Below are 19,695 nucleotides of genomic sequence, written 5' to 3'. Positions count from 1 at the left end.
AAGTTTCTCCTTAGTTCTAGGTTGCTTGTCTCCTTGATTAGTTTCCATCCGTTGCTTCTTGTCCTGCTTTCAGGTGTTTTGGAGAATAGCTTGACTCCCTCTTCTTTGTGGCAGCCCCTGAGATATTGGAACACTGCTGTCATGTCCCCCCTTGTCCTTCTCTTCATTAAACTAGATATACCCAATTCCAGAAGTTCCTTACATGTTTTAGCCCCTGGCTTCTCATGCAAGAAGCTTCTTCAGAGAAGTGAAATGTCTTCAAGGAAAAACAAGAAAGTCCAGTTACCTCTTGAAAAAGCATCTTTGGGACAACTATGGCCTGGATGACTGAGAATCTCCATAGACGTTTATCAATGATCTAATTAGTAACTGAAAATGAAATGCTCTAGTTCATTAATTAAATCAGCATAAATGGAATATTCTTGTAAACAATACTCAACTCTTCAAGTCCTATGCATTCCAACAATTTTTATGTTGCCTAATATTTATATTAGATTACACTGAATAACTGTGTGTCGCTGTGGGGCATCCGTAATAGACTTGGCTAGAGCCGAAACTGGGCAGGACCTGTAGATCGCAGTAGGCATGGTCAAGCTGTTGCCCCTCCCCCCGCACCTCATTAATCTCAGGTATAGCCTTTCATTCATTTATATGCATGAGTGCGTACATATTTGTAAACAACCCTTAATGTAAACTCGCACGTGACTATCCCATGTATATAGATGCGGCCACTCATTCAAGAACACGTTAAAGGAGAGGACGTATGTCGAGAGTGGCCAACCCCTTTCTACGCCTGCAAAGACCAGAAGAATCTTGGCTTACAACATTCATTCCTCTCCGGTTTTGAGAAGCCGGCCTAAGGTTTCGTAAGGGTCCGGATCAGCCAAGCTGCCCTGGGAGTTTTAGCGCAAGAAATCGCGGCCAATCCTCCGCAGCCCTCAGGCAGGCCCAGACGTGTTGCCAGCCCGGTTTCCAAGGATCACATGAGCAGCTCTCGTCTTCCTAATTGGGTCCTTCGAGGGCCGACACCTCCGGCGGATCGTAGCCTTCTCGCCGCTGAGGAGTTGCGGCCGCCGAATAAGGAAAACGGGGTCGGCGTGCAATGGCCGATACCTCCGGGAGTCCGCCGCGCATTCTCTGCCTCTTTGACGTGGATGGGACCCTTACCCCGGCTCGGCAGGTAACTGGATCGGTAACCCTCGCCTTCATCCCTCCCATTTTCGCGATCGTCCTCAGCTCGTCCTTGAACACTTTTGCGGAATGAATGGGGACCGGGGGATCCCGGGAGCCTGGGCGGTCGGGCGGGACTCTGAAGCGTACCGCAGAGCAGTGGCGCCACCTGAATCGGAACCTGAACCTGGGAGCACAAGGCGAGCCCAACGGGGAAAAAGTGACGCTTCTCCTCTTCTATCTCAGTCCCGCCCTTTGAAGCCCTGATGGGAGGCGGTTGCGAGAGACGAGACGTGGGAGCTCAGTTGCCTTTATATGCGGGGGGAAGCAGCAGATTGCCCGGGGTGGGTTTTTCAAAAGATTTCCATTCGGCGCCGATTATGTAAGAAATGTAAGAGGGTGAGCGACTCAGATTGGAGAGATTAAATCCGGAATTTTTACAGTACTACGGTAGAGAGTAACTTTCACTTGAAGCGAACTCAAGCCCCCCACTGAGCCTAGGGAGTGCTTACCACAGGATTGGCGTATATAGGATTAATACGATCAACGAAATGTATCCAGAAGTGCCCCTATCAATCCAGTGTTCTGTAGGAGCAATTTAGCCTAGGTCTAGGATATAATTGTAGTCCTCAACTTAAAACTGCAATTGGGCCTAATATTTTGGTTGCTAAGCAGGACAGTTAAGTGAGTTTTGCCCCACTTTATGACCTTTTTTGCTACAAGTGAATCACTGCATTTGTTAAATTAGTAACATGGTTGTTTAGTGAATCTGTCTTCCCCGTTGACTTTGCTTATCAGGTCTGAAAAGGTGATCACATGACCTCAGAACACTGCAATGAACCAGTTGCCAAGCATCCAAATTATGATCATGGGGATGCTGCAACAGTTGTGTGAAAATGGTCATAAGTCACTTTTTTCTGTGCCATTGTAATTTCATAGACTCAACAAAAGGTTGTAAGTTGAGGACTACCTGTAGTGCAAGTGCAACACACTTGGAACTACTATAATGGGCTGACCATTTAATACTTAGGTTCATTCATTCTAAGTATTGCTTGGAGATTTATATCCATTACTAGACAACCCAAAACTGTTGGGTCATTGTTTCAGATATTTCCTCACCTAAACAGAGAAACCAAATGGTGAAACATGCAAGCAAAATATCAGTGGGAGTGTGAGCAAACTGCAACTTCCTGTCGGCCTCCCTATTGAGTTTCCTGTGGAAAGCTTGCAATGAGCATTGGAAATCTTCCTTCTCCCTTTCTCCCTGTTCCTTACTTCCTTCCCCCTTTTCTTCCTCTCTCCCTTCCTTTATTCCCTGCTTTCCTCCTCTTGTATTCCTTTCTTTCTGTTCCTCTCTACCTCCTGGTGACTGGACTGCTGAGTACCATATAAATCAGCATTGTATGAAAGCTTAATTCTCTTTGTCTGTTTTGAAGCTGCTGCAAATACCATTCCTCCAGTGACATTTTTCCTTCAAATATATTACAATTAGAATTTTAATCCATTCATCTTATGGCAGAGCTAATAGTACCTGTAACCAATTTTAGTATAATGATTGAAAATTGAAAGGGACTATCAAGCTTTATTCAGTGCATTTCCAACAAAATGCAACAAAATTACTTTCTTGGTATTTTAATCAGGATATCAATCCAGCAAAGAAATGGATGAGGGACGAATCATGCACTGAATAAGTCTTGATAGTAGTCTCTTCCAACTTTCAATTACATTTAGGTCAAATTCTGAAAAACAAAACACTTGGACAAATACAGTAATATCTTGCCCTTTATCAAGGTGATCAGCACATCACTACCCCCAACCATCATTTAGAAAGAAAATATGCTCAGCACTAACTTATTATTCAATCATTGCCCTGAAGCAACAAAAACCATGACAGAATAGAAAAGGAGACCTAGGTAATACAGCAATGTCTGTTGTTTATAAAAAGAAAGACCAAGAGGTTCTGAGTGGTTAAGAATGAGATAGAAGAGATATGAGCAGAAGGAAAAATTGGCCATACATTTCCAGTCTCCTTTCCCTGGATTGTCCAAAGCTCTTACATTTTATTGTTCTTCCACCATTTCTAGATAAGGGTTTTCTAGCCTACTGATTACAATTTATCTGGTGATTTTAAACATCAGTTGCACTGGCTTATGAATGCTTATTCCACCATGATGGATTTATTTGATTTTAACACAGGATATAAAGTTTTGTGCATGTGTCTGTTCCATAATATCAGCATGTTGCTATCCATAGGTTTTCCATAAGAATCTCTTTTTCTGTGTTTCCATCAGAAAATTGAGCCTGAAATAGCAGAATTTCTTCAAGAGTTGCGTAAAAGAGTGATGATTGGGGTGGTTGGAGGCTCAGACTACTCCAAAATAGCAGAACAGCTTGGAGAAGGGGATGAAGGTAAGCAAGGCATATTTCTTTTATCTAACTTAATTTTTATATTGCAGAATTTTTATTATTGTTTGGCTGCATATTATTTTTTTTTTTATTAAAAGTTTTATAAGTTTTACAAAAAAAGGAAAAAAACAAAACAATACAAAGACAAAAAACATATACAAAGAAAAAAACTAAACATTACACAACAAACCCTCCCTTCCCCAACCTCCCCCAAACACCCCCCCTTCTCCCCCCCCGAGCTTCCCAGAGCAGAATATAGGCTTAATTAAAAAACAATCAGAAAAATTATATTTTAAAATATATATGTATATATATAAAAATAAAAATTAAGAAAAAGCTATATAATATTTTTAATATCCATTTTAAACTGTATAAATTTTATCCATTTATCCCAAACAGCAAGAAATTTCTCTTGCGTTTGTTGCTTTAAGAAAGCCGAAATCTTTGCCATTTCTGCCAAATAAGACACTTTAAGAACCATTCCTGCAATGTAGGCAAAGATTCCTTCTTCCAATATTGTCCAACTAACAGCCTCGCGGCTGTAATCAAATTTAACATCAATATAACCTCCTTTGTATCACAATCAGTAACTATACCCAAAAAAAATAATTGCGGAGTAAATTTTACCCTCCTTTTAAAAATTCTCTGGATATTCCACCATATCTTAATCCAAAATGCTTTTATCTCTCTACACGACCCCCAAATATGATAATAAGTAGCATCCGTACACCCACATCTCCAACATTTGGGTTGTAGGTCAGGGTACATAAAAGACATTTTTTGTGGATCAAGGTGCCATCTGTAGAACATTTTATAGAAATTCTCCCTTAAATTCTGTGCTTGTGTAAATTTGACATTTCTCACCCAAATAGTTTCCCAGGTATCCAATGGAACTAGCTCACCAAAATTCTGCGCCCATCTAATCATACAATCTTTAATTAGTTCCGTTTCTGAGTCCAATTCAACTAGAACCCCATAAATTCTCTTAATGTGGGCTTGTCTTTGATCCTTCACTTGCTTAATAAAATTTCCATCTTCTCTAAGAAGGCCCACCTTGCAATCCACCTTCCATCTATCTGCTAATTGCCTATATTGGAACCAAGAGTAAATAATATTTTCTTGTGCTAACTCTTCCCGTGATTTTAACTGCCAGTTTTGTCCATCCCACCTAAGTAAATGTCTATAAGACACCATGTCCATTTTAGCACCTCTTTTTATTCCTTCTATCGCATGCCAAGGTATAGCCCATAATGGTACTTTAAAATCACTTTTATAATATTTTCTCCAAGTCCTAATTAAGGAAATTCTTAAAATATGAGATTTAAAAACCCAATCCATCTTTTTGTTAAATATTAAATAGGCATGCCACCCAAAAAGTAAATCCCATCCCTCGAGATAAAGTATCTCAGGATTTGTCAGTTTGGCTGCATATTATTGAGTGGCTGCATATTAGTGTCAACTCATGTTAGTGAACCATAATTCAAACAAAATGTAAACTTGTGTTGAATTCTCCTACAGCAAGGCTGCTTTAAGTATCCTAGACAAGTTATTACTTTTAATGTAAAGATTATTAAGAGTTTCAACCAAGAGACTGGGCATTCCTTCCTATGCAAATGCTTTAAAGCAGTGGTTCTCAACCTGTGGGTCGGGACCCCATTTGGGGTTGAACGACCATTTCACGGGGGTCGCCAAACAACGCAGTCCGCCATTTTTTCCCCCTTTTCCTTAGCTGTGCTACTCCCTTTTATTCTATTGGCTTTTGAAAGCCAATAGAATAGACTCTCTTGAATAGAGTCTAATTCTATTGGCTTTCAAAAGCCAATAGGAATTGTCCAGGCTGTCTTTGCCCTGCTGAGCCCGCCAAAAGTCCCATTCTGCAAATGATGCTGCACCAGTTGAGTAGTCCTCAACTTACGACCGGTTGAGTAGTCCTCGACTTACGACCGGTTGGGGGTCGCGGCATTAAAAAGGTTGAGAACCACTGCTTTAAAGTCATAGAACAAAGCAGCAAAATCGAGTTTTAAGGCTATTGAGCACAGGAGCAGTCTTGCAAGAGGTCTTCCTATATTCTTTCCTTGAACTTATGTGGCAAGCTTTAAGTTTAAATGTACAGTTCTGCATACATAACCAGAAAACTCAGGTGAAAAAAATCAAGGATAGAAACACTCTATAATGCAGGGATATAGGAAACAACAGAAACTTGCAATTTAAATTTTAGCAGACTAAACTAAAGTAACTTTCAGAAAAGAAAAAGAAATCATGAGTTTTATTTTTTGTTACAAGCAATCAGTCCCCTACTTGTAGCCCGCAACAATCTTACGGTTGGAAATGTTAATATTCCATGCTTACATAAATTTCCATGAAAGGGCTATGTTGTTTTCCAGTCCAAGTTTCCAGATACACCATTAAATTAGTAGAATTTCACTGTATGCTTTCAGTTTAAGCTAGATCCAGTGCAATAAAAAAAATGGAACAGTTATTACGTATCCCTGTGTTCCACTTAATCATCATGTTGTCAGTAACAAAAACAGTACAATATCAGATTCTGAATCCTTCCTTCCAAGGAAAGGTGAGAACTCAGAATTTAAAGGGATATACTGCTCTCTGCCAATTTAGCACTTCTAAGATTATTAATGAGCATCACTGTTTACACAGCTTTTTTAGAGAAGCAGTGCAAATAGATTCAATTAATTCCTCCATCTTGGCCTCTAGTCATTTGAATGCTGAAAAGAGTTGCAATAATATTTGACTGATTTCTCTTCCATTGATTTTTTTCTTAATTTCTCTACTCTCCCAATAGTCATAAACAAGTTTGATTACGTCTTTGCAGAAAATGGCACTGTGCAATACAAGAATGGGCAACTAGTCTCAAAGCAGGTAGGGCTAGCCTCTTTGTTTTTCCATTGATGTTACAAATATTTTCCTGCCATTCCTTTTCACATGAAATCACTCATAGTGAGAAGGTTATATTCAAAACTCTTTCAACTCATCTGGCTTCACATAGGAATCTGAAATAAAGAATAACCTTATTTTAAAAAAGAGGATGGATATTTTTTGTTGCTGAACTAGTATTTCCACCAACCCTCACTGGTGCTTATAGTGACCTAGTTTGCCAGGAACTGAAACTCAGTTATCTCTGGATGACTATTAAAAGAGTATTGCATACCATTTTAATAAACCTCCACAGAGAAAGCAAAATCTCAATGAGTGATGCCTAAAAATATTATTTTATAATGTAATGTACCAGATATGTTTGAACATTATAAATTATTTTCTTTCTGATACAAAATGCAAGATAATAGAGACATTAAAATTATATTTAATAAGACAACATTTTCTGATCCATCATCTGCTAAATGTGTTGTAACTCTCAGAAATGGCTGGAATTATTGAAAATTACAGCTCTAATTGGATTTTGAGGACACCAAGTCAAAGGAGGCTGTTTTAAGATTATTATTTTCTTTCCAATCCTCTTCATCCAGATATGACAATCTAGAAATGTCGTTGATTTTAGTACTACTGCAGAAGGTAAAATTGTTTTTTTGCATCTTAAAATTTGTTGAACAATATTTTAAGATTTCACCTACCTTGACTTCTACTCCTTTTGGCAAAAGTTTCCCTTGTTTCTAATTAACATCATGCATGGTGAAACTATCTGCTGTCTTCTGCTATCCGTATCAAGGATCATTTTTATCCATTGTATCCTTTGTTCATAGGCTATCCAGAACCATCTTGGAGAGGAACTTTTGCAAGAGCTGATCAACTTCTGCCTTAATTACATGGCTCTTCTAAAGTTGCCCAAGAAACGGTAATGCACTTTTCTTATATCGATATATGAGGATTCTATTTTACCATATAATATGTGGAATTTGGATCACAGGAAAAGAAAAAAATACCCAGCTTTCTTTTCCTAGACAAGGAATAATTTGGAAATAATAGAAAATACTTGTAGCTTAGGTTTTAGATTTTGGCTGTGGTTTGTACTCCAAGCTTATTTTAATATAATTTCTGAATGTTTTGTTACCAAACTTGGCAACATCAGCATTTTTTGTCCTATTCTCCTTAGCTTATCAGTGTCTTATGTGCAGTGTAGTTAGTTGGTCATGTGATTGATTGTTTGTTTGGAGGTATATTTGAATTCTAAGAAGCTGATTGGTTCTCTTGATTGGCACTTGAATGGTCTGGTTTCTTACATATTCATATGTTGGGTCTAGATCAATATGCTTCTTAATTGCTCCTTTGGTGGAATACCAGGCCTCAATAAATTCACGTGTATGGCGGGTGTTGGCATGTCCAATAATTTTTGTTTCTTCCCAATCAAATTGGTGTTTATCATCAATGTGGTTTAAGATCACGGATTTTTGGTCATGCCGTTTAACTGCTAGTTGATGTTCATGAACCCTTGTTTTCAATTGCCTTCCTGTTTGTCCCACATAGAACTGCTCACAATTGTTGCAATAGATTTTGTATACTATGTTGCTGTTGTCTTCCGTCTGAATTTTGTCTTTGATTTCGATAGCTCTGTAATGTGGGTTTATGAACTATCATTATTCCTAGGGGTTGCAGTATTCTGGCAGCCATTTCTGATATTCCTTTGATGTAAGGCAAGACTTGTTTTTGTGTTGTATCTGGCTGTGTATTTTGTCATGGTTTGGACGATAAACATTGTATTAGGAAATTTTTGGGATAGCCATTGCGGAGAAAAACATCAAAAAGGTGTTTCTCTTCTGCTTTTCTTAATAATTTGGTGCTGCAATGTGTTTTGGCTCTTTTGAAAAGGGTCTGGATGCAGCTCCTCTTGTGTGTGGCCGGGTGTTTGCTTGTCAATATCTAGGAAGGGGAGTCATTGCTCTTTTTCTTCCTCACATGTAAAACCCATCCCAGTGACTACGTTGTTGAGTAGATGGTGTGTTTCTTCTAGTCTGGTGTGTTTGATGATGGTAAAAGTGTTGACCATATAACATACCCCAAATTTTGGCTGGATGGTTGGCAGGACTCTGCATTCAAGTTTCTGCATTACTGCTTCTACTATTAGGCCAGATATAGGTGATCCCATAGGTGTGCCTTGTAGTTGTTGATAGATTTTGCCATTGAATATAGCTCCAAACAATCAGTCGCATGACGAACTGACCACACTGGCACACAAGACATTTATAAGCTAAGGAGAATAGGACAAGAAAATCCTGCTGAAGATGTTACCTAGTTTGGTAATGAAACGTTCAGAAATTATATTAAAACAAGCTTGGAAAACAAACCATAGCTAAAACAAAAAAGGAACAATTTTATCCAAGAATAATTTTTTCCCATTTTCTGATTATTTAACCATTTTGTTAGCATTTGTAACTAATTAGATGGTATATTGAGAAGAAATTCCTTAACCTTCCACCCTAATTTGAAAATAGAATATTTTCTCAAAATTAAGCAATTTCAGTTAATTATTTGGGGTATAAGTGTCGTATTCAGCCTTCTTCAGGAGGAGGAACATGGAGGCATGAACTTAAATGTTGCTGTTGAGATATTTCAGCCTGCATTGACAGGCAATTGCTTTTTAAGTGTGGGAATAGCAAAAGAAGACCTTCAATCTGCCTGGGTCCTAAAAATAACAGCTGAAAGTCTATTTTTTTTAGGTGATTTTAAATGGTGTTTGAAATTGGGGGTTGTGATTAAGAGTAAATTTGAAGTAGTTTAACTCTCACTTCTCCAATAGTTACCTGTCATAGGAAGATGGTGGAATGACAATAGAAATAGGAATAGTTGGCCTTCCAGAAATTTAAAAATTCAGTATCACTGAAATAACATCACTCAAAAATTCAGTTATCAATGAAATGGAACTGTTTTAACACTGAATTATAGTAACCCAAAATTGAAATACTATGGATTGTCAGAGGGTGCTTGTACAGGCTACATGCCTTCTTTAAGAAAGAAGTTGCACACTTTTGCTTCAACCCGGAGAGATTTTGAGCCTCTGTAACAGTACAGTGCTGCCTTCATACTTATATTCTTCTTTCTCTCCAAATATACAAAGGGGAACATTCATAGAATTTCGCAATGGAATGTTGAACATCTCTCCCATTGGTCGAAGCTGCAGCTTGGAAGAACGAATAGAATTTTCTGAACTGGACAAGGTAAATACAAGTATTAGGTTGCCCAATGCATTATTGGTGGGGATGTTTTTATTACCAGTATGATGTACAACTGCTTTAAGAATCCTGTAATATTTTAGGTAAGGGTGTATGTAAATCTTTTTTTTTTTTTTTTTAGTTTTTATGAACAGGATGTACTATGCGCAGAAGCTGAAATTGTACAAGAAGCTTAATCTAACAGGTTACTGGAAGATCTCTTTGCACAGATTTCTATGGAGAAAAAAAGTGGAATTTGATAAACAAAAATAACTGAAGTATCTCTTTTCACACTTCTGATTGCCTCCACTATAGAAAGAAAAGATACGAGAGAAATTTGTAGCAGCTCTGCAGAGGGAGTTTGCAGGCAAGGGACTGCGATTTTCCCGAGGTGAGTATAAGAAATTTCTCACAGTCATTTTGGATGCTTTTTAGTGCATTTTATTTTGAGTGGGATTTGGAAAATAAAAATCAAATTCTATTTAAAGGAGGCCTGTGGTGAATATAAAGTGATGTGTGACTGCAGGAAAGGTAAGTACAATTTTAGTTTGTATCAACTGAAATTTCCAAATCACAGGAAATAATGCTTTTACTTTGTTCAGACTCCATTCCTGTATTGCTTTGGCACACATTTTAAGAATACTTTAGAGAAGGGCAATGGAGATGTTGAAATCCAATGGACATAATTGATAAATGAGATGACGGACATTGAGCCCTATGAAGAGAGATTGAAGTAGCGGGACATATATAGCCTTGACCAGAGAAGACTGAGAGGAAATAGGAGGCCATTCTTCAAAAAGCTGAAAGGATATCAAAAGAATGCCAAGGCATTCTTGGAATGAAGGAAGGGTTATATTCAGGTAGGTTTCTCATGCAAGTGGAGCTTTGCACAGCCTGACCTTCTGTATATCAGTTCTTCACTTGGCAAAATTTCTTCCTATGGGGCTAGCAGGGCACACTGTTCCTTGAGGTCATGGATGCTGCCAACATGTCAGACTTATTTAGGTAGAAGTATTAGCCTACCAATGTAGCAGAGATGATATTCTAAGCACTCATAAAGAAGGCCCCTGTAGTATTAGAGTTAACCTGAATTACATGAGGTTAATTAACCTCAAACCACCCAGAGTTACCATGTGGTGAGATAAGTGGCTAATACATTTTACAAATAAATAATAAATGATAAACATGGGTTTATGACAGTGGTTCTCAACCTTTTTAATGCTGCGACCCCCCCCCCAACCGGTCATAAGTCGAGGACTACCCAACCGGTCATAAGTTGAGGACTTTCCCTGCCCGGGAGCGCCGCACATGAGTGGTGCCGCCCCCTGCACTGGCCGAGACATAGCTGGCAAGCGGCAGAGACGGCGCAGGCTGACCGCCGGCTGGGCCACCGGCCTCCCACCCCTGGCCCTCTTTTATTTACATTTTTAGTAGTTGCTCAGCAGGGAGGGGTGGAAACTTCCAGACAGCTCGCCTTCGCTGCAGACAACTTGCAGCACCGTTTGCAGAATGGGACTTTTGGCGGGCTCAGCAGGGCAGAGACAGCCTGGACAATCCCTATTGGCTTTTGAAAGCCAATAGAATTAGACTCTATTCAAGAGAGTCTATTCTATTGGCTTTCAAAAGCCAATAGAATAAAAGGGAGTAGCACAGCTAAGGAAAAGGGGGGGGGAATGGTGGACTGCGTTGTTTGGTGACCCCTGTGAAATGGTCATTCGACCCCAAATGGGGTCCCGACCCACAGGTTGAGAACCACTGGTTTATGATAAACATGAGTGTCTCTTGTAGTCCAGCTATACCAGAGCATGATAAAAGAATGCTTTCCCCCATTAGGCATATTGTTAGCGCATTTTCACATATTTTTCTGAAATGTACTTGAACTCTGCACATCATGTGTACTCAAACCAATTGTTTCTTGTTTGCGTCTTCAGCTGAGGGCCCACCACTAATGCCATTTAATCTCATTGCTATGGAAACATCAACTCTAACATTAATGTGTCTGGGAATCAGGCCAACACAGCAGTGCAGATCCATGTGTCATGTAAAAAAAAAAAAATTATTTGCACAAAGGCACAGTGTCTTATGCCAGAGATAGTAAAGAAAAATTTTACCACCAGCCTCCCCCCCCCAAAAAAATCTCATCTCATTTTCACTTAATTTTCTCTAAATCTGACAGGTGGCATGATTAGTTTTGACGTTTTTCCAGAGGGCTGGGACAAACGCTATTGCCTCAACATCCTTGAGGATGAGAAATTTGATGTCATACATTTCTTTGGAAATGAGACGACCCCTGTAAGTATATGACAAGACACCTTCTTTTTGACAAGAGCCCAACATGTCTAGGACCAAGGAGAATGCTTCCTTTGTTCTTATCAGAATAAGTTCTTCTCAGAGCCCAGTTACCACTATGGCTCAAAGATGTCTTCTCTGTGATCTTCAAAGTGTAATTTCAATGTTTGAAAATATCAGTAGCCATACCTGGGAGCCTCAGACATTGCCTGTTTACAAATTGAAGGGTCCCACAAATGCTTCTCTCATCAGAATTTCCAGTGATGAAGGCCTTGTTTGTACAACAAAGCCAGCTTGTATCAAGATCTTGCAAGTTATGCAGATCCACAGTCCATGATATGTTCTGGCAGTCAGGTCATTCTTTCCATGGACTGTTTCATCCACACATGAAAGGGAGAATTTAGGGACTAATCTGCTTTTTTTGGAGAACGGATTAGAGTTGCTGTAAAAAGGCTTCTTCAGTAGTTTACCCCTCCATTTTTGTTAGTTCTTCCATGGGCTTGCATGAAATGGAGACAGAAGAGCTGCCCATTAGGAGATAGCAAATCTTTCCTGGCTTTTGCTAGGCTTTGAGGAAGCCAGCCACAAGCAGGCTGTTGCCTTCCCAAAAGCCTTGCAGGAGCAAGGAAAGGTTTGCAGTCTTCTGACTGGGGCAGAAGGTTTGTCCTAAAGCTGCTGCCCTTTGCATGTAGGCAGCTGGTTTCCCAAAAGCCTAGCAAGAGCCAAGATAGATTTGCAGTCTCCTAACGGCCAGCTGTTTGGGCAGAAAGTTCTGAAAGTAGCTGCCATTTCTGCAAAGAATTGGTTTGCTGAAAATAGCAGCTCTTCCGGGATGTGTGGAGAACAAGCCCAAGCACTGCAGGCTTCTGGTGGGGTGGCATGGGGGGGGGGAGATGGGGAGGTACTGGAGTGTACCTGTAGTTGATCTCAGAGCGAATTACATGGGGATGCTGCAGCTGCCATAACTTAAAAACAGGGTTGTATGTAGCTTTTAGGATGTATGTGTCTGTCATAACTTCAAACAAATGTTAGGTGACCAATCATATATTGAGGACTATCTGTATGCATTTTTTAAAAGAGTCACTAACTTTGGGATGTGAGTAAGATCCTTTTTCTATCTATGAAGATTAAGATTAAGACTTTTATTCTGTTTAAATTTTATTCTTGCCTAAACCAGTTCTTAAGCCCCTTTGTATCCTTTCTCAATTATGGATTTTTAGATGGACTATAATTTCCCAGGGAACTGGCACATCCAGATTGGCATGGGCTAATCTAAGTGGAGCCAGGTATCCTGTCTCAGTGGAGGCAGAGGATTGGATATATGTTTTTTCCATAATTGCTGTCACAGCATTTCCAGCCTCATGAACTTCAAAAGTATAAAGCAGGTGAACTAATATTCTTTATATCTTTAGGGTGGGAATGATTATGAAATCTATGATGATCCTCGGACAGTAGGACATAGTATCCACTCTCCCCAGGACACAGTTCGACGATGTCGAGAGATATTCTTTTCAGAGACAATGAACAGATCTTGACTCTTGGATCTTTTGCTGCTATTCTTCTTGTTCACTTCATAAAAGCACCTTTTGAATTATAATCAAGGCTTGCTGAAGCCCAAGGTTGAAATGCACTTTGGAAATGGAGGTGAAGTGTGAAAAGGGAAAGAGAGTTAAAGTGCCATCACCAGTTTGTAGTAGTAAGAATCTGCAGAACTCTGACTGCCATATTTCATCCTCCCAGCCCCTAAAACAAAAAGATTTGTTTTAAGGAAACTGTGTCCTTTTTCTAAAACTGTGAGAGAGTAGGAGAGAAATAGAAAACTGGTAATCTCTTCATATATTCACCCAAATCAATTTTTGAGATTAAAATAATAATAATAGTAAGTTAAGTAGTAGGCTAGTTCTGCTTGCTGCTGGCTGCCAGCAGTCCGGCAGTTCAATTCTCACTGGCTCAAGGTTGACTCATCCTTCATCCTTCTGAGGTCGGTAAAATGAGGACCCAGCTTGTTGGGGGCATTATGCTGACTCTGTAAACCGCTTAGAGAGGGCTGTAAAGCACTGTGAAGCAGCATATAAGTCTAAGTGCTATTGCAATTAAAGGGAAAACAACCTTATCTTTCAAAGTATTTTTATATTCTTGAACCCATAAAATGGTCTGCCATTTTTTTAAAAAATTGGAATCAGGTCTTTTTTCAAGCTAATAATAAATAGGGAAAACACCCCTAATCCATTACTAGCCATGCAGAATGCAGAGGGAGGTAGAAAGTAAATACAGATCCTATTGAAAGTGATTAATCATAAGACATCGCCATTCTCAGCTTTCAGTATCCATTAGAATATTCTTCTGTGGTTTCTGATCTAATATGTGAAATCATCTATTTAAAGTATGACTTTGGTGCTCAGGTTTATTTTATCATAGATAATATATTTTTGGTCCAATAAAAGTACAGTTTGTGTTTTGAGGTCAACACATCTTAGTAGCCTTGCATTTTACAACTGCACCTTCCCACAATTAGGTCTGAGGAGCAGCCCTTGCTTTAGCTTCAGTTGTTAAAATATTGTTTGCTTGCACTTTCTTCCCATTGCCCAGTCAGTCTGAATCTTCAAGCAGGGTTGTACTTTATCACCTTAGTTATCCAACCTAATTAGAGAAGTGCTGGCAATAGCATTTAGATCTAATAACCAGATTAATGGAATAAAAATGGGAGATATATGCATTATAACTAAAATAGTAATAAAATCTTTACAAATAATTATGTACTAACTTGAAAAAAATGAAATAAATGAAAAACTGGGCTTCAAAACATTTCAATATTTTAGGATGAACTGCAGTGATTAAAATGAAAATTCTTGCACAGATTTTTTATTTCAGTGCCTCCTTGTGGTAACTCCTGAATAGGCTTTAAGATATTGGCAATAAATAAATAAATAAAAAGCTTCTATAGTATTTTAATGCACAAAAACTGAGAGTAAATTAAAGAATTTATATAGATCACAAAAACAGGGAGGTTGGATCATGCCCAATTTGTTAATACATTATCAAGCATTGCAGTAGGGCATATGATTCTATTTATCCTGGGAAAGTTGTCTCAACAATGAATTCATTTTGAAACTACCGTGTTTCCCCAAAAATAAACCCCTCCCTGAAAAAAAGACCTACCCTGATTTGTGGGGATGAGCCTAATATAAGCCTATTCCAAAAATAAGCCCTAATTAGGGACCCGCCTACTCTGTCCCACCTGGCTGCTGCAATGGGGCAGGAGGCCGTGGATGTGAGTTCCCACTGATAGAAGAAGTGGGCAAGTCTTCCTCCTATGGGAAGTGCGGTGTAGGAGTCACTTGGACCTCCGGTAGGGGCGTCCTGCCCCTCAAAATGGCCTCTTGGATTGGTTCTGCTGCCTGGGTTGAAAGCCCGGTCTGTCATACGGACGGTCATATGGTCTGTCCTGCCTGGGCGTGTATGAATGGGAGGGCTGGGTGGCTGCCGAACCTGCTGCCGGCCGAAAGGACTGCCTGCGGAAATAGAGAGTGGTATGTTTGTCGGACCGTTTATTAAGATGAGCCATGACCTTCCGCTTGTCCTTGTTTTCCACAAGGTACGGAACCAGGGCCTCCCCAAAGAGATTGTTGCCCAGATAGGGGCGGGTGCAAGACGCCATTTGGCCTTGGTGTCGGCCTGCCAGTGTTTCAGCCATAGCATCCTTCTGGCTGTAATGTTGGAGGCTAGAGACCTGGAAGCAAAGTTGGCCGACGGAAGCGTCGCATCCGCAGTATAGTCAGTTGCCGCCACCATTTTGCTTAGGTCCTGGTGAGTCCGAATGTCCTCAGAAGGGACTCTGGCCTGAAGCTGACGAAGCCATAAGAGGGTGGTTTGGACAAAGAAGGACACACAAGTGGCCGTTTTGATTGCCCATGCCGCTGATTGATGGGTCTTTCGGAAAGTTTGGTCCCATTTCCTGTCGTCCGCTTTAAGCGCCTCAGACATGTCCCCAGCGACCGCAGTCTGGGACACCAGAGGGGTCCAGGCCTTGTCTACCTTGGGTACCTCTAGAGCCTCAGTTAGGTCTGTAGAGGTACTAAAAATCTTTTTATCTGTCCCGCTTATAGAAGTAAAGGAGGAAGGGGAGACCTATTGCTTTTTGATCCCTTTAAGAAATATAGAAGGACAGAGAATGTGGTGCTGGGCTGCCACCGTTTCAAAGAATATCGGATTTGGACTAGAATCCAATGTGGCCTGCGGCTGAGGGAACTGATCGAACCCTATGTTTGCCGTTGAGGTGGCCTTGCGTTGGATTAAATAGATCTCCCGATGGGGAGGGTTCAGGGAGAAGTTCCTCTTCCTCTGATAGATTGAAGTCCGGCTGCTCCTCACCCTACGGAGATGAGTATCCACTAATTGAGGAGGGTGCAGGAGATGTGGGTTCCTGAAATATAGGGATCCCCGTAGGAGGGACATAAGGTGGCATAGCTGATGTGGGAGCCTGCTGCCCAGGTGGATGGAAGGACAGTTCTGCTAGAGCGCGGTCCACAACCTTGGATAGTTTTGAGCTTGCCTGCTGCCTCCTGTTCGGAGGTTTTGTGCCGGACGTAACTGGAGGATGGGGAGGCAGTGCTCATGGGTTGAGGCACCGTGGAATCCTCCATCCTGGGTTGAGCTGTCTCAGGGAAACTGAGGTGGAGCTCTGGCAGGCAAGCAGTTGGCGGAAGCGAAATTGGAGCAAGTAACGAGGACTGCTCCCCTGACTACCCGACCGGAAAATCAAATCTATTTGGGTTTTGGTCACGGCAATTGAGGCTGATGCCGAAGACACGGTTGGGGACCCACTATGGGCTCTGCCCGGAGGCCTTATGTGGCCAGTCAAGGTGCACCAGACAGCCCAATGAAGGGTGCAGAGGGCCTGAGGAAAGGCCTGACAAGGAAAGGATGAGGTTCAAAATGGCGCCTGAGCCATTTGAGCGTGGTAGCAAGTGGTATGGAAACGCCCCTCAAATGCAGAAGTTACGGAAAGAGACAGAATTTGGCTTCAATGCAAGAAATGCAATGGAAGATAATTGGATTATTGTACAATGCCCATTTTCCATGAGATAGGTGACATGAAAATTTGATAGATTGGCTGATAAATAGAACATAACCTTCTCGGTACTTTACTCCTGTTAGGCTGCACATACTGGATATATCAAAAATATTCTTCTAAATTTTGGAGGTGTTAAAGTCATTTTTTTCATTTGTGGTAGTCATGCAATAAAGCTATAAAATGGATGCCTTTAACTACAATACTTTCATATAACCATGGCACTAATTCAGAGACTTGAGAGCAGGCATTTCATCACTTGCTTCCTTCTTCATAAATTGTATTGTGATGCAATTAGGTCTTATAAAGAAATAAAAGGATGATGAGAAGAAACTGGTACTATGTTTCCCCAAAAGTAAGACCCGGTCTTAATATTTTCTTTTGCCTCCAAAAGATGGATCAGGTCTTATTTTCGAGGAGTGTCTTACCTTAGGACCATCACAGGCAGGCCTCCCACACCCCGACACCTGTTGTGCCACTGCTTGCTTTCTTCTGTGGCCGCTTCCCGCCACTTGCCACCAGACGCTATGTGGCGCATTGTGCTGTTGCCGCTGCTCACAGCAGGACACTGCATGGTGCTTCGGGCCGCTTCTGCTCCCGCAGCACTTCAGGCCTCATCCACTGCTCGCGGCAGGACACATGGTACTTCAGCCCAAAGCGTTGCACAAGCAAGCACAAGCAGCCCGAAGTGCTGCACAAGCAAGTACAAGCAGCCTGAAGTGTGCAAGCAGTGGAAGCGGCCTGAAGCGCATGTGACCAAGCACAAGCGGCCTGAAGCACTGCACGAGCAAGCAAAAGCAGCCCAAAGCGTGCGAGGAGCAGAAGTGGCCCGAAGCATCATATGGTGTCCTGCCGTGAGCAGCAATGGTGCAATGCACCACATGGCATCCGGAAAATGGCAGCAAGCAGCTGCAGAAGTAGTCAAGCAGCAGCAAGTGTCGGGGTGTGGGAGACCTGGCTGTGGTGGTCCTACTGGTAAGCGGGTGCGGGGCACATAGGGCAGCTTTACCACCCCTAGCCCTGCCCTAGCTTAATTTTGGGGGATGCGCCTCACCCCAGAACTAGGGCTTAGTTTTGGAATAGGGCTTATATTAGACCCACCCCCCCCCAAAATCAAGCTAGGGCTTACTATTAGGCTGGGTCTTACTTTTGGGAAACATGATATTATTAATGTAATGAAATTGACCCATTTTTTTCTGAAATGCTGAGGCTTTTGCTTTAAAATAAATATTGCCAGCTCTTCTTAGGTTAGTTTCCATTCCTTTTCCAGCAGGTGGGATATGAAGTACTTAATACAGGGATCTACTTATTACTGTGAAAGCCAAAAGTGTCTGTTTCTCAGATGGATCAAAAAACAGACCCCTCACTTTATTAAGCAGGAATGTTTATTTTGATGCCATGTATATTAAAGAAATCCAGCTATTTTTCTGTAGCTACAGATTTGTGGACTTTGTTGACAGGCAGCTTTTATATCATTATAAAAGTATGACATTAATAAAATTGAGTTAAACATGAGAACCTACTACTGTCAAATGTCTGTTTTGTAGTTTACATATGTAACTTGGTATAAAAATAAAAGTGAAAACACAGTAGGAGATCAATAAACAATATGACTTTACACTGGTTCATTAAAATTTAAGCTAAAATTTCTATCTTTATAACTGAATGGTTTGCAATGTGTTAAAGAATATATGATTTATTATCCTCAGCTTAGAAATGATAGATACTACCAGATAAAAATCATTAGGTTCATAAAAGTCACTGGTAAAATCCATTAATAGGGACACTTGCAAACTTAAAAGTAGCAGAGAGTAAAAGAAAATGCCTCATCTGAACCTAAGAAAGCTACTACTAATACTGGGCTAGTGATTTGACTTCACTACTAAGTAATCTGAATTCACTGCTAAATAAAACTGCAACATTCCAGAAGTTGTTTAGTGCCACCTCTCATTAGTTTTAAACAATATAACCAAAAGCATAGAGTGATAGGAGCTGCAGTCTACCAGTGACTGGAGAGGAAATACTGCCAACCCTAAATGGACTGCATATATTATACTGCTAACCAAAAAAGTTTCCAGCAGATTAGCGTCCTTCATCTCTGCATCACAAATTCTAGGAACAGCTACCCTGTTCCCCCCAATATCCTTAGACATTGTCATGTCAAAAGACCATTGTTAAACCAAAAAATTTCAGAACAGGGAAGACTCTTGGAAAGTTACTTTAATGATTTATTGCCAGTGTTACAAAGATCAACATGGGATTAAAGAGGCAAGAACCACACAAAACGTTGTCAGAACACAGACACATTATAGATAACAAGGTTATTTCAGAAAGAATTAAAAAGCATTCCCAGAGAGAAGTCACAGTTTTGTGGCACTCCCACTGGTATTGCACCATCAAGGAGGGAGATACGCTAGAAGCTGCTGGTGTTACATGTATGCAGGAAGTTCCTCCAGCTGTCACAGGAAGCCTGTCTCATACAGCAAAAGGAAAATGGCTGCTTTCAGATTCTCACTTCTTTGGACTGCTGTTGCATCTCAAGGAAAAGTCCCCAAAAAATTCTCCCTCTATATCTATACACAGATGAATGATAATTTCTTTCAAAATCACTATACTCCATTATCTCTTGCATGTATGGAC

General features: G+C 40.6%; 1 protein-coding gene across 1 annotated transcript; it reads left to right on the top strand.

The window, feature by feature from the left end:
* The first annotated feature begins 573 nt into the window (after positions 1–573).
* Positions 574–18,573, top strand: PMM1 (phosphomannomutase 1). The gene is made up of 8 exons (XM_039335566.1): positions 574–1,180; positions 3,462–3,579; positions 6,377–6,453; positions 7,293–7,384; positions 9,602–9,701; positions 10,011–10,086; positions 11,872–11,987; positions 13,397–18,573. Exons 1-8 carry the CDS (start codon positions 1,103–1,105, stop codon positions 13,517–13,519), a joined length of 780 nt encoding a protein of 259 aa, XP_039191500.1. The 5' UTR covers positions 574–1,102; the 3' UTR covers positions 13,520–18,573.
* Positions 18,574–19,695: the final 1,122 nt, after the last annotated feature.

This window comes from Crotalus tigris, unplaced genomic scaffold (assembly GCF_016545835.1).
Source record: "Crotalus tigris isolate CLP2741 ecotype Arizona unplaced genomic scaffold, ASM1654583v1 scf7180000017644.4837335, whole genome shotgun sequence".
Taxonomy (NCBI): Eukaryota; Metazoa; Chordata; class Lepidosauria; order Squamata; family Viperidae; genus Crotalus; species Crotalus tigris.
Note: the sequence above shows the minus strand (reverse complement) of the source record. Positions and strands in the feature narration are given on the sequence as shown.

What these genes read in the sequence shown, in the direction of transcription:
- PMM1 (XM_039335566.1), top strand. Translation starts at nt 1,103, where the DNA reads ATGGCCGATACCTCCGGGAGTCCGCCGCGCATTCTCTGCCTCTTTGAC. An exon ending in GGGACTGCGATTTTCCCGAG is followed by an intron (nt 10,087 to 11,871) that starts GTGAGTATAAGA and finishes TAAATCTGACAG; the next exon opens with GTGGCATGATTAGTTTTGAC. An exon ending in TTGGAAATGAGACGACCCCT is followed by an intron (nt 11,988 to 13,396) that starts GTAAGTATATGA and finishes TTATATCTTTAG; the next exon opens with GGTGGGAATGATTATGAAAT.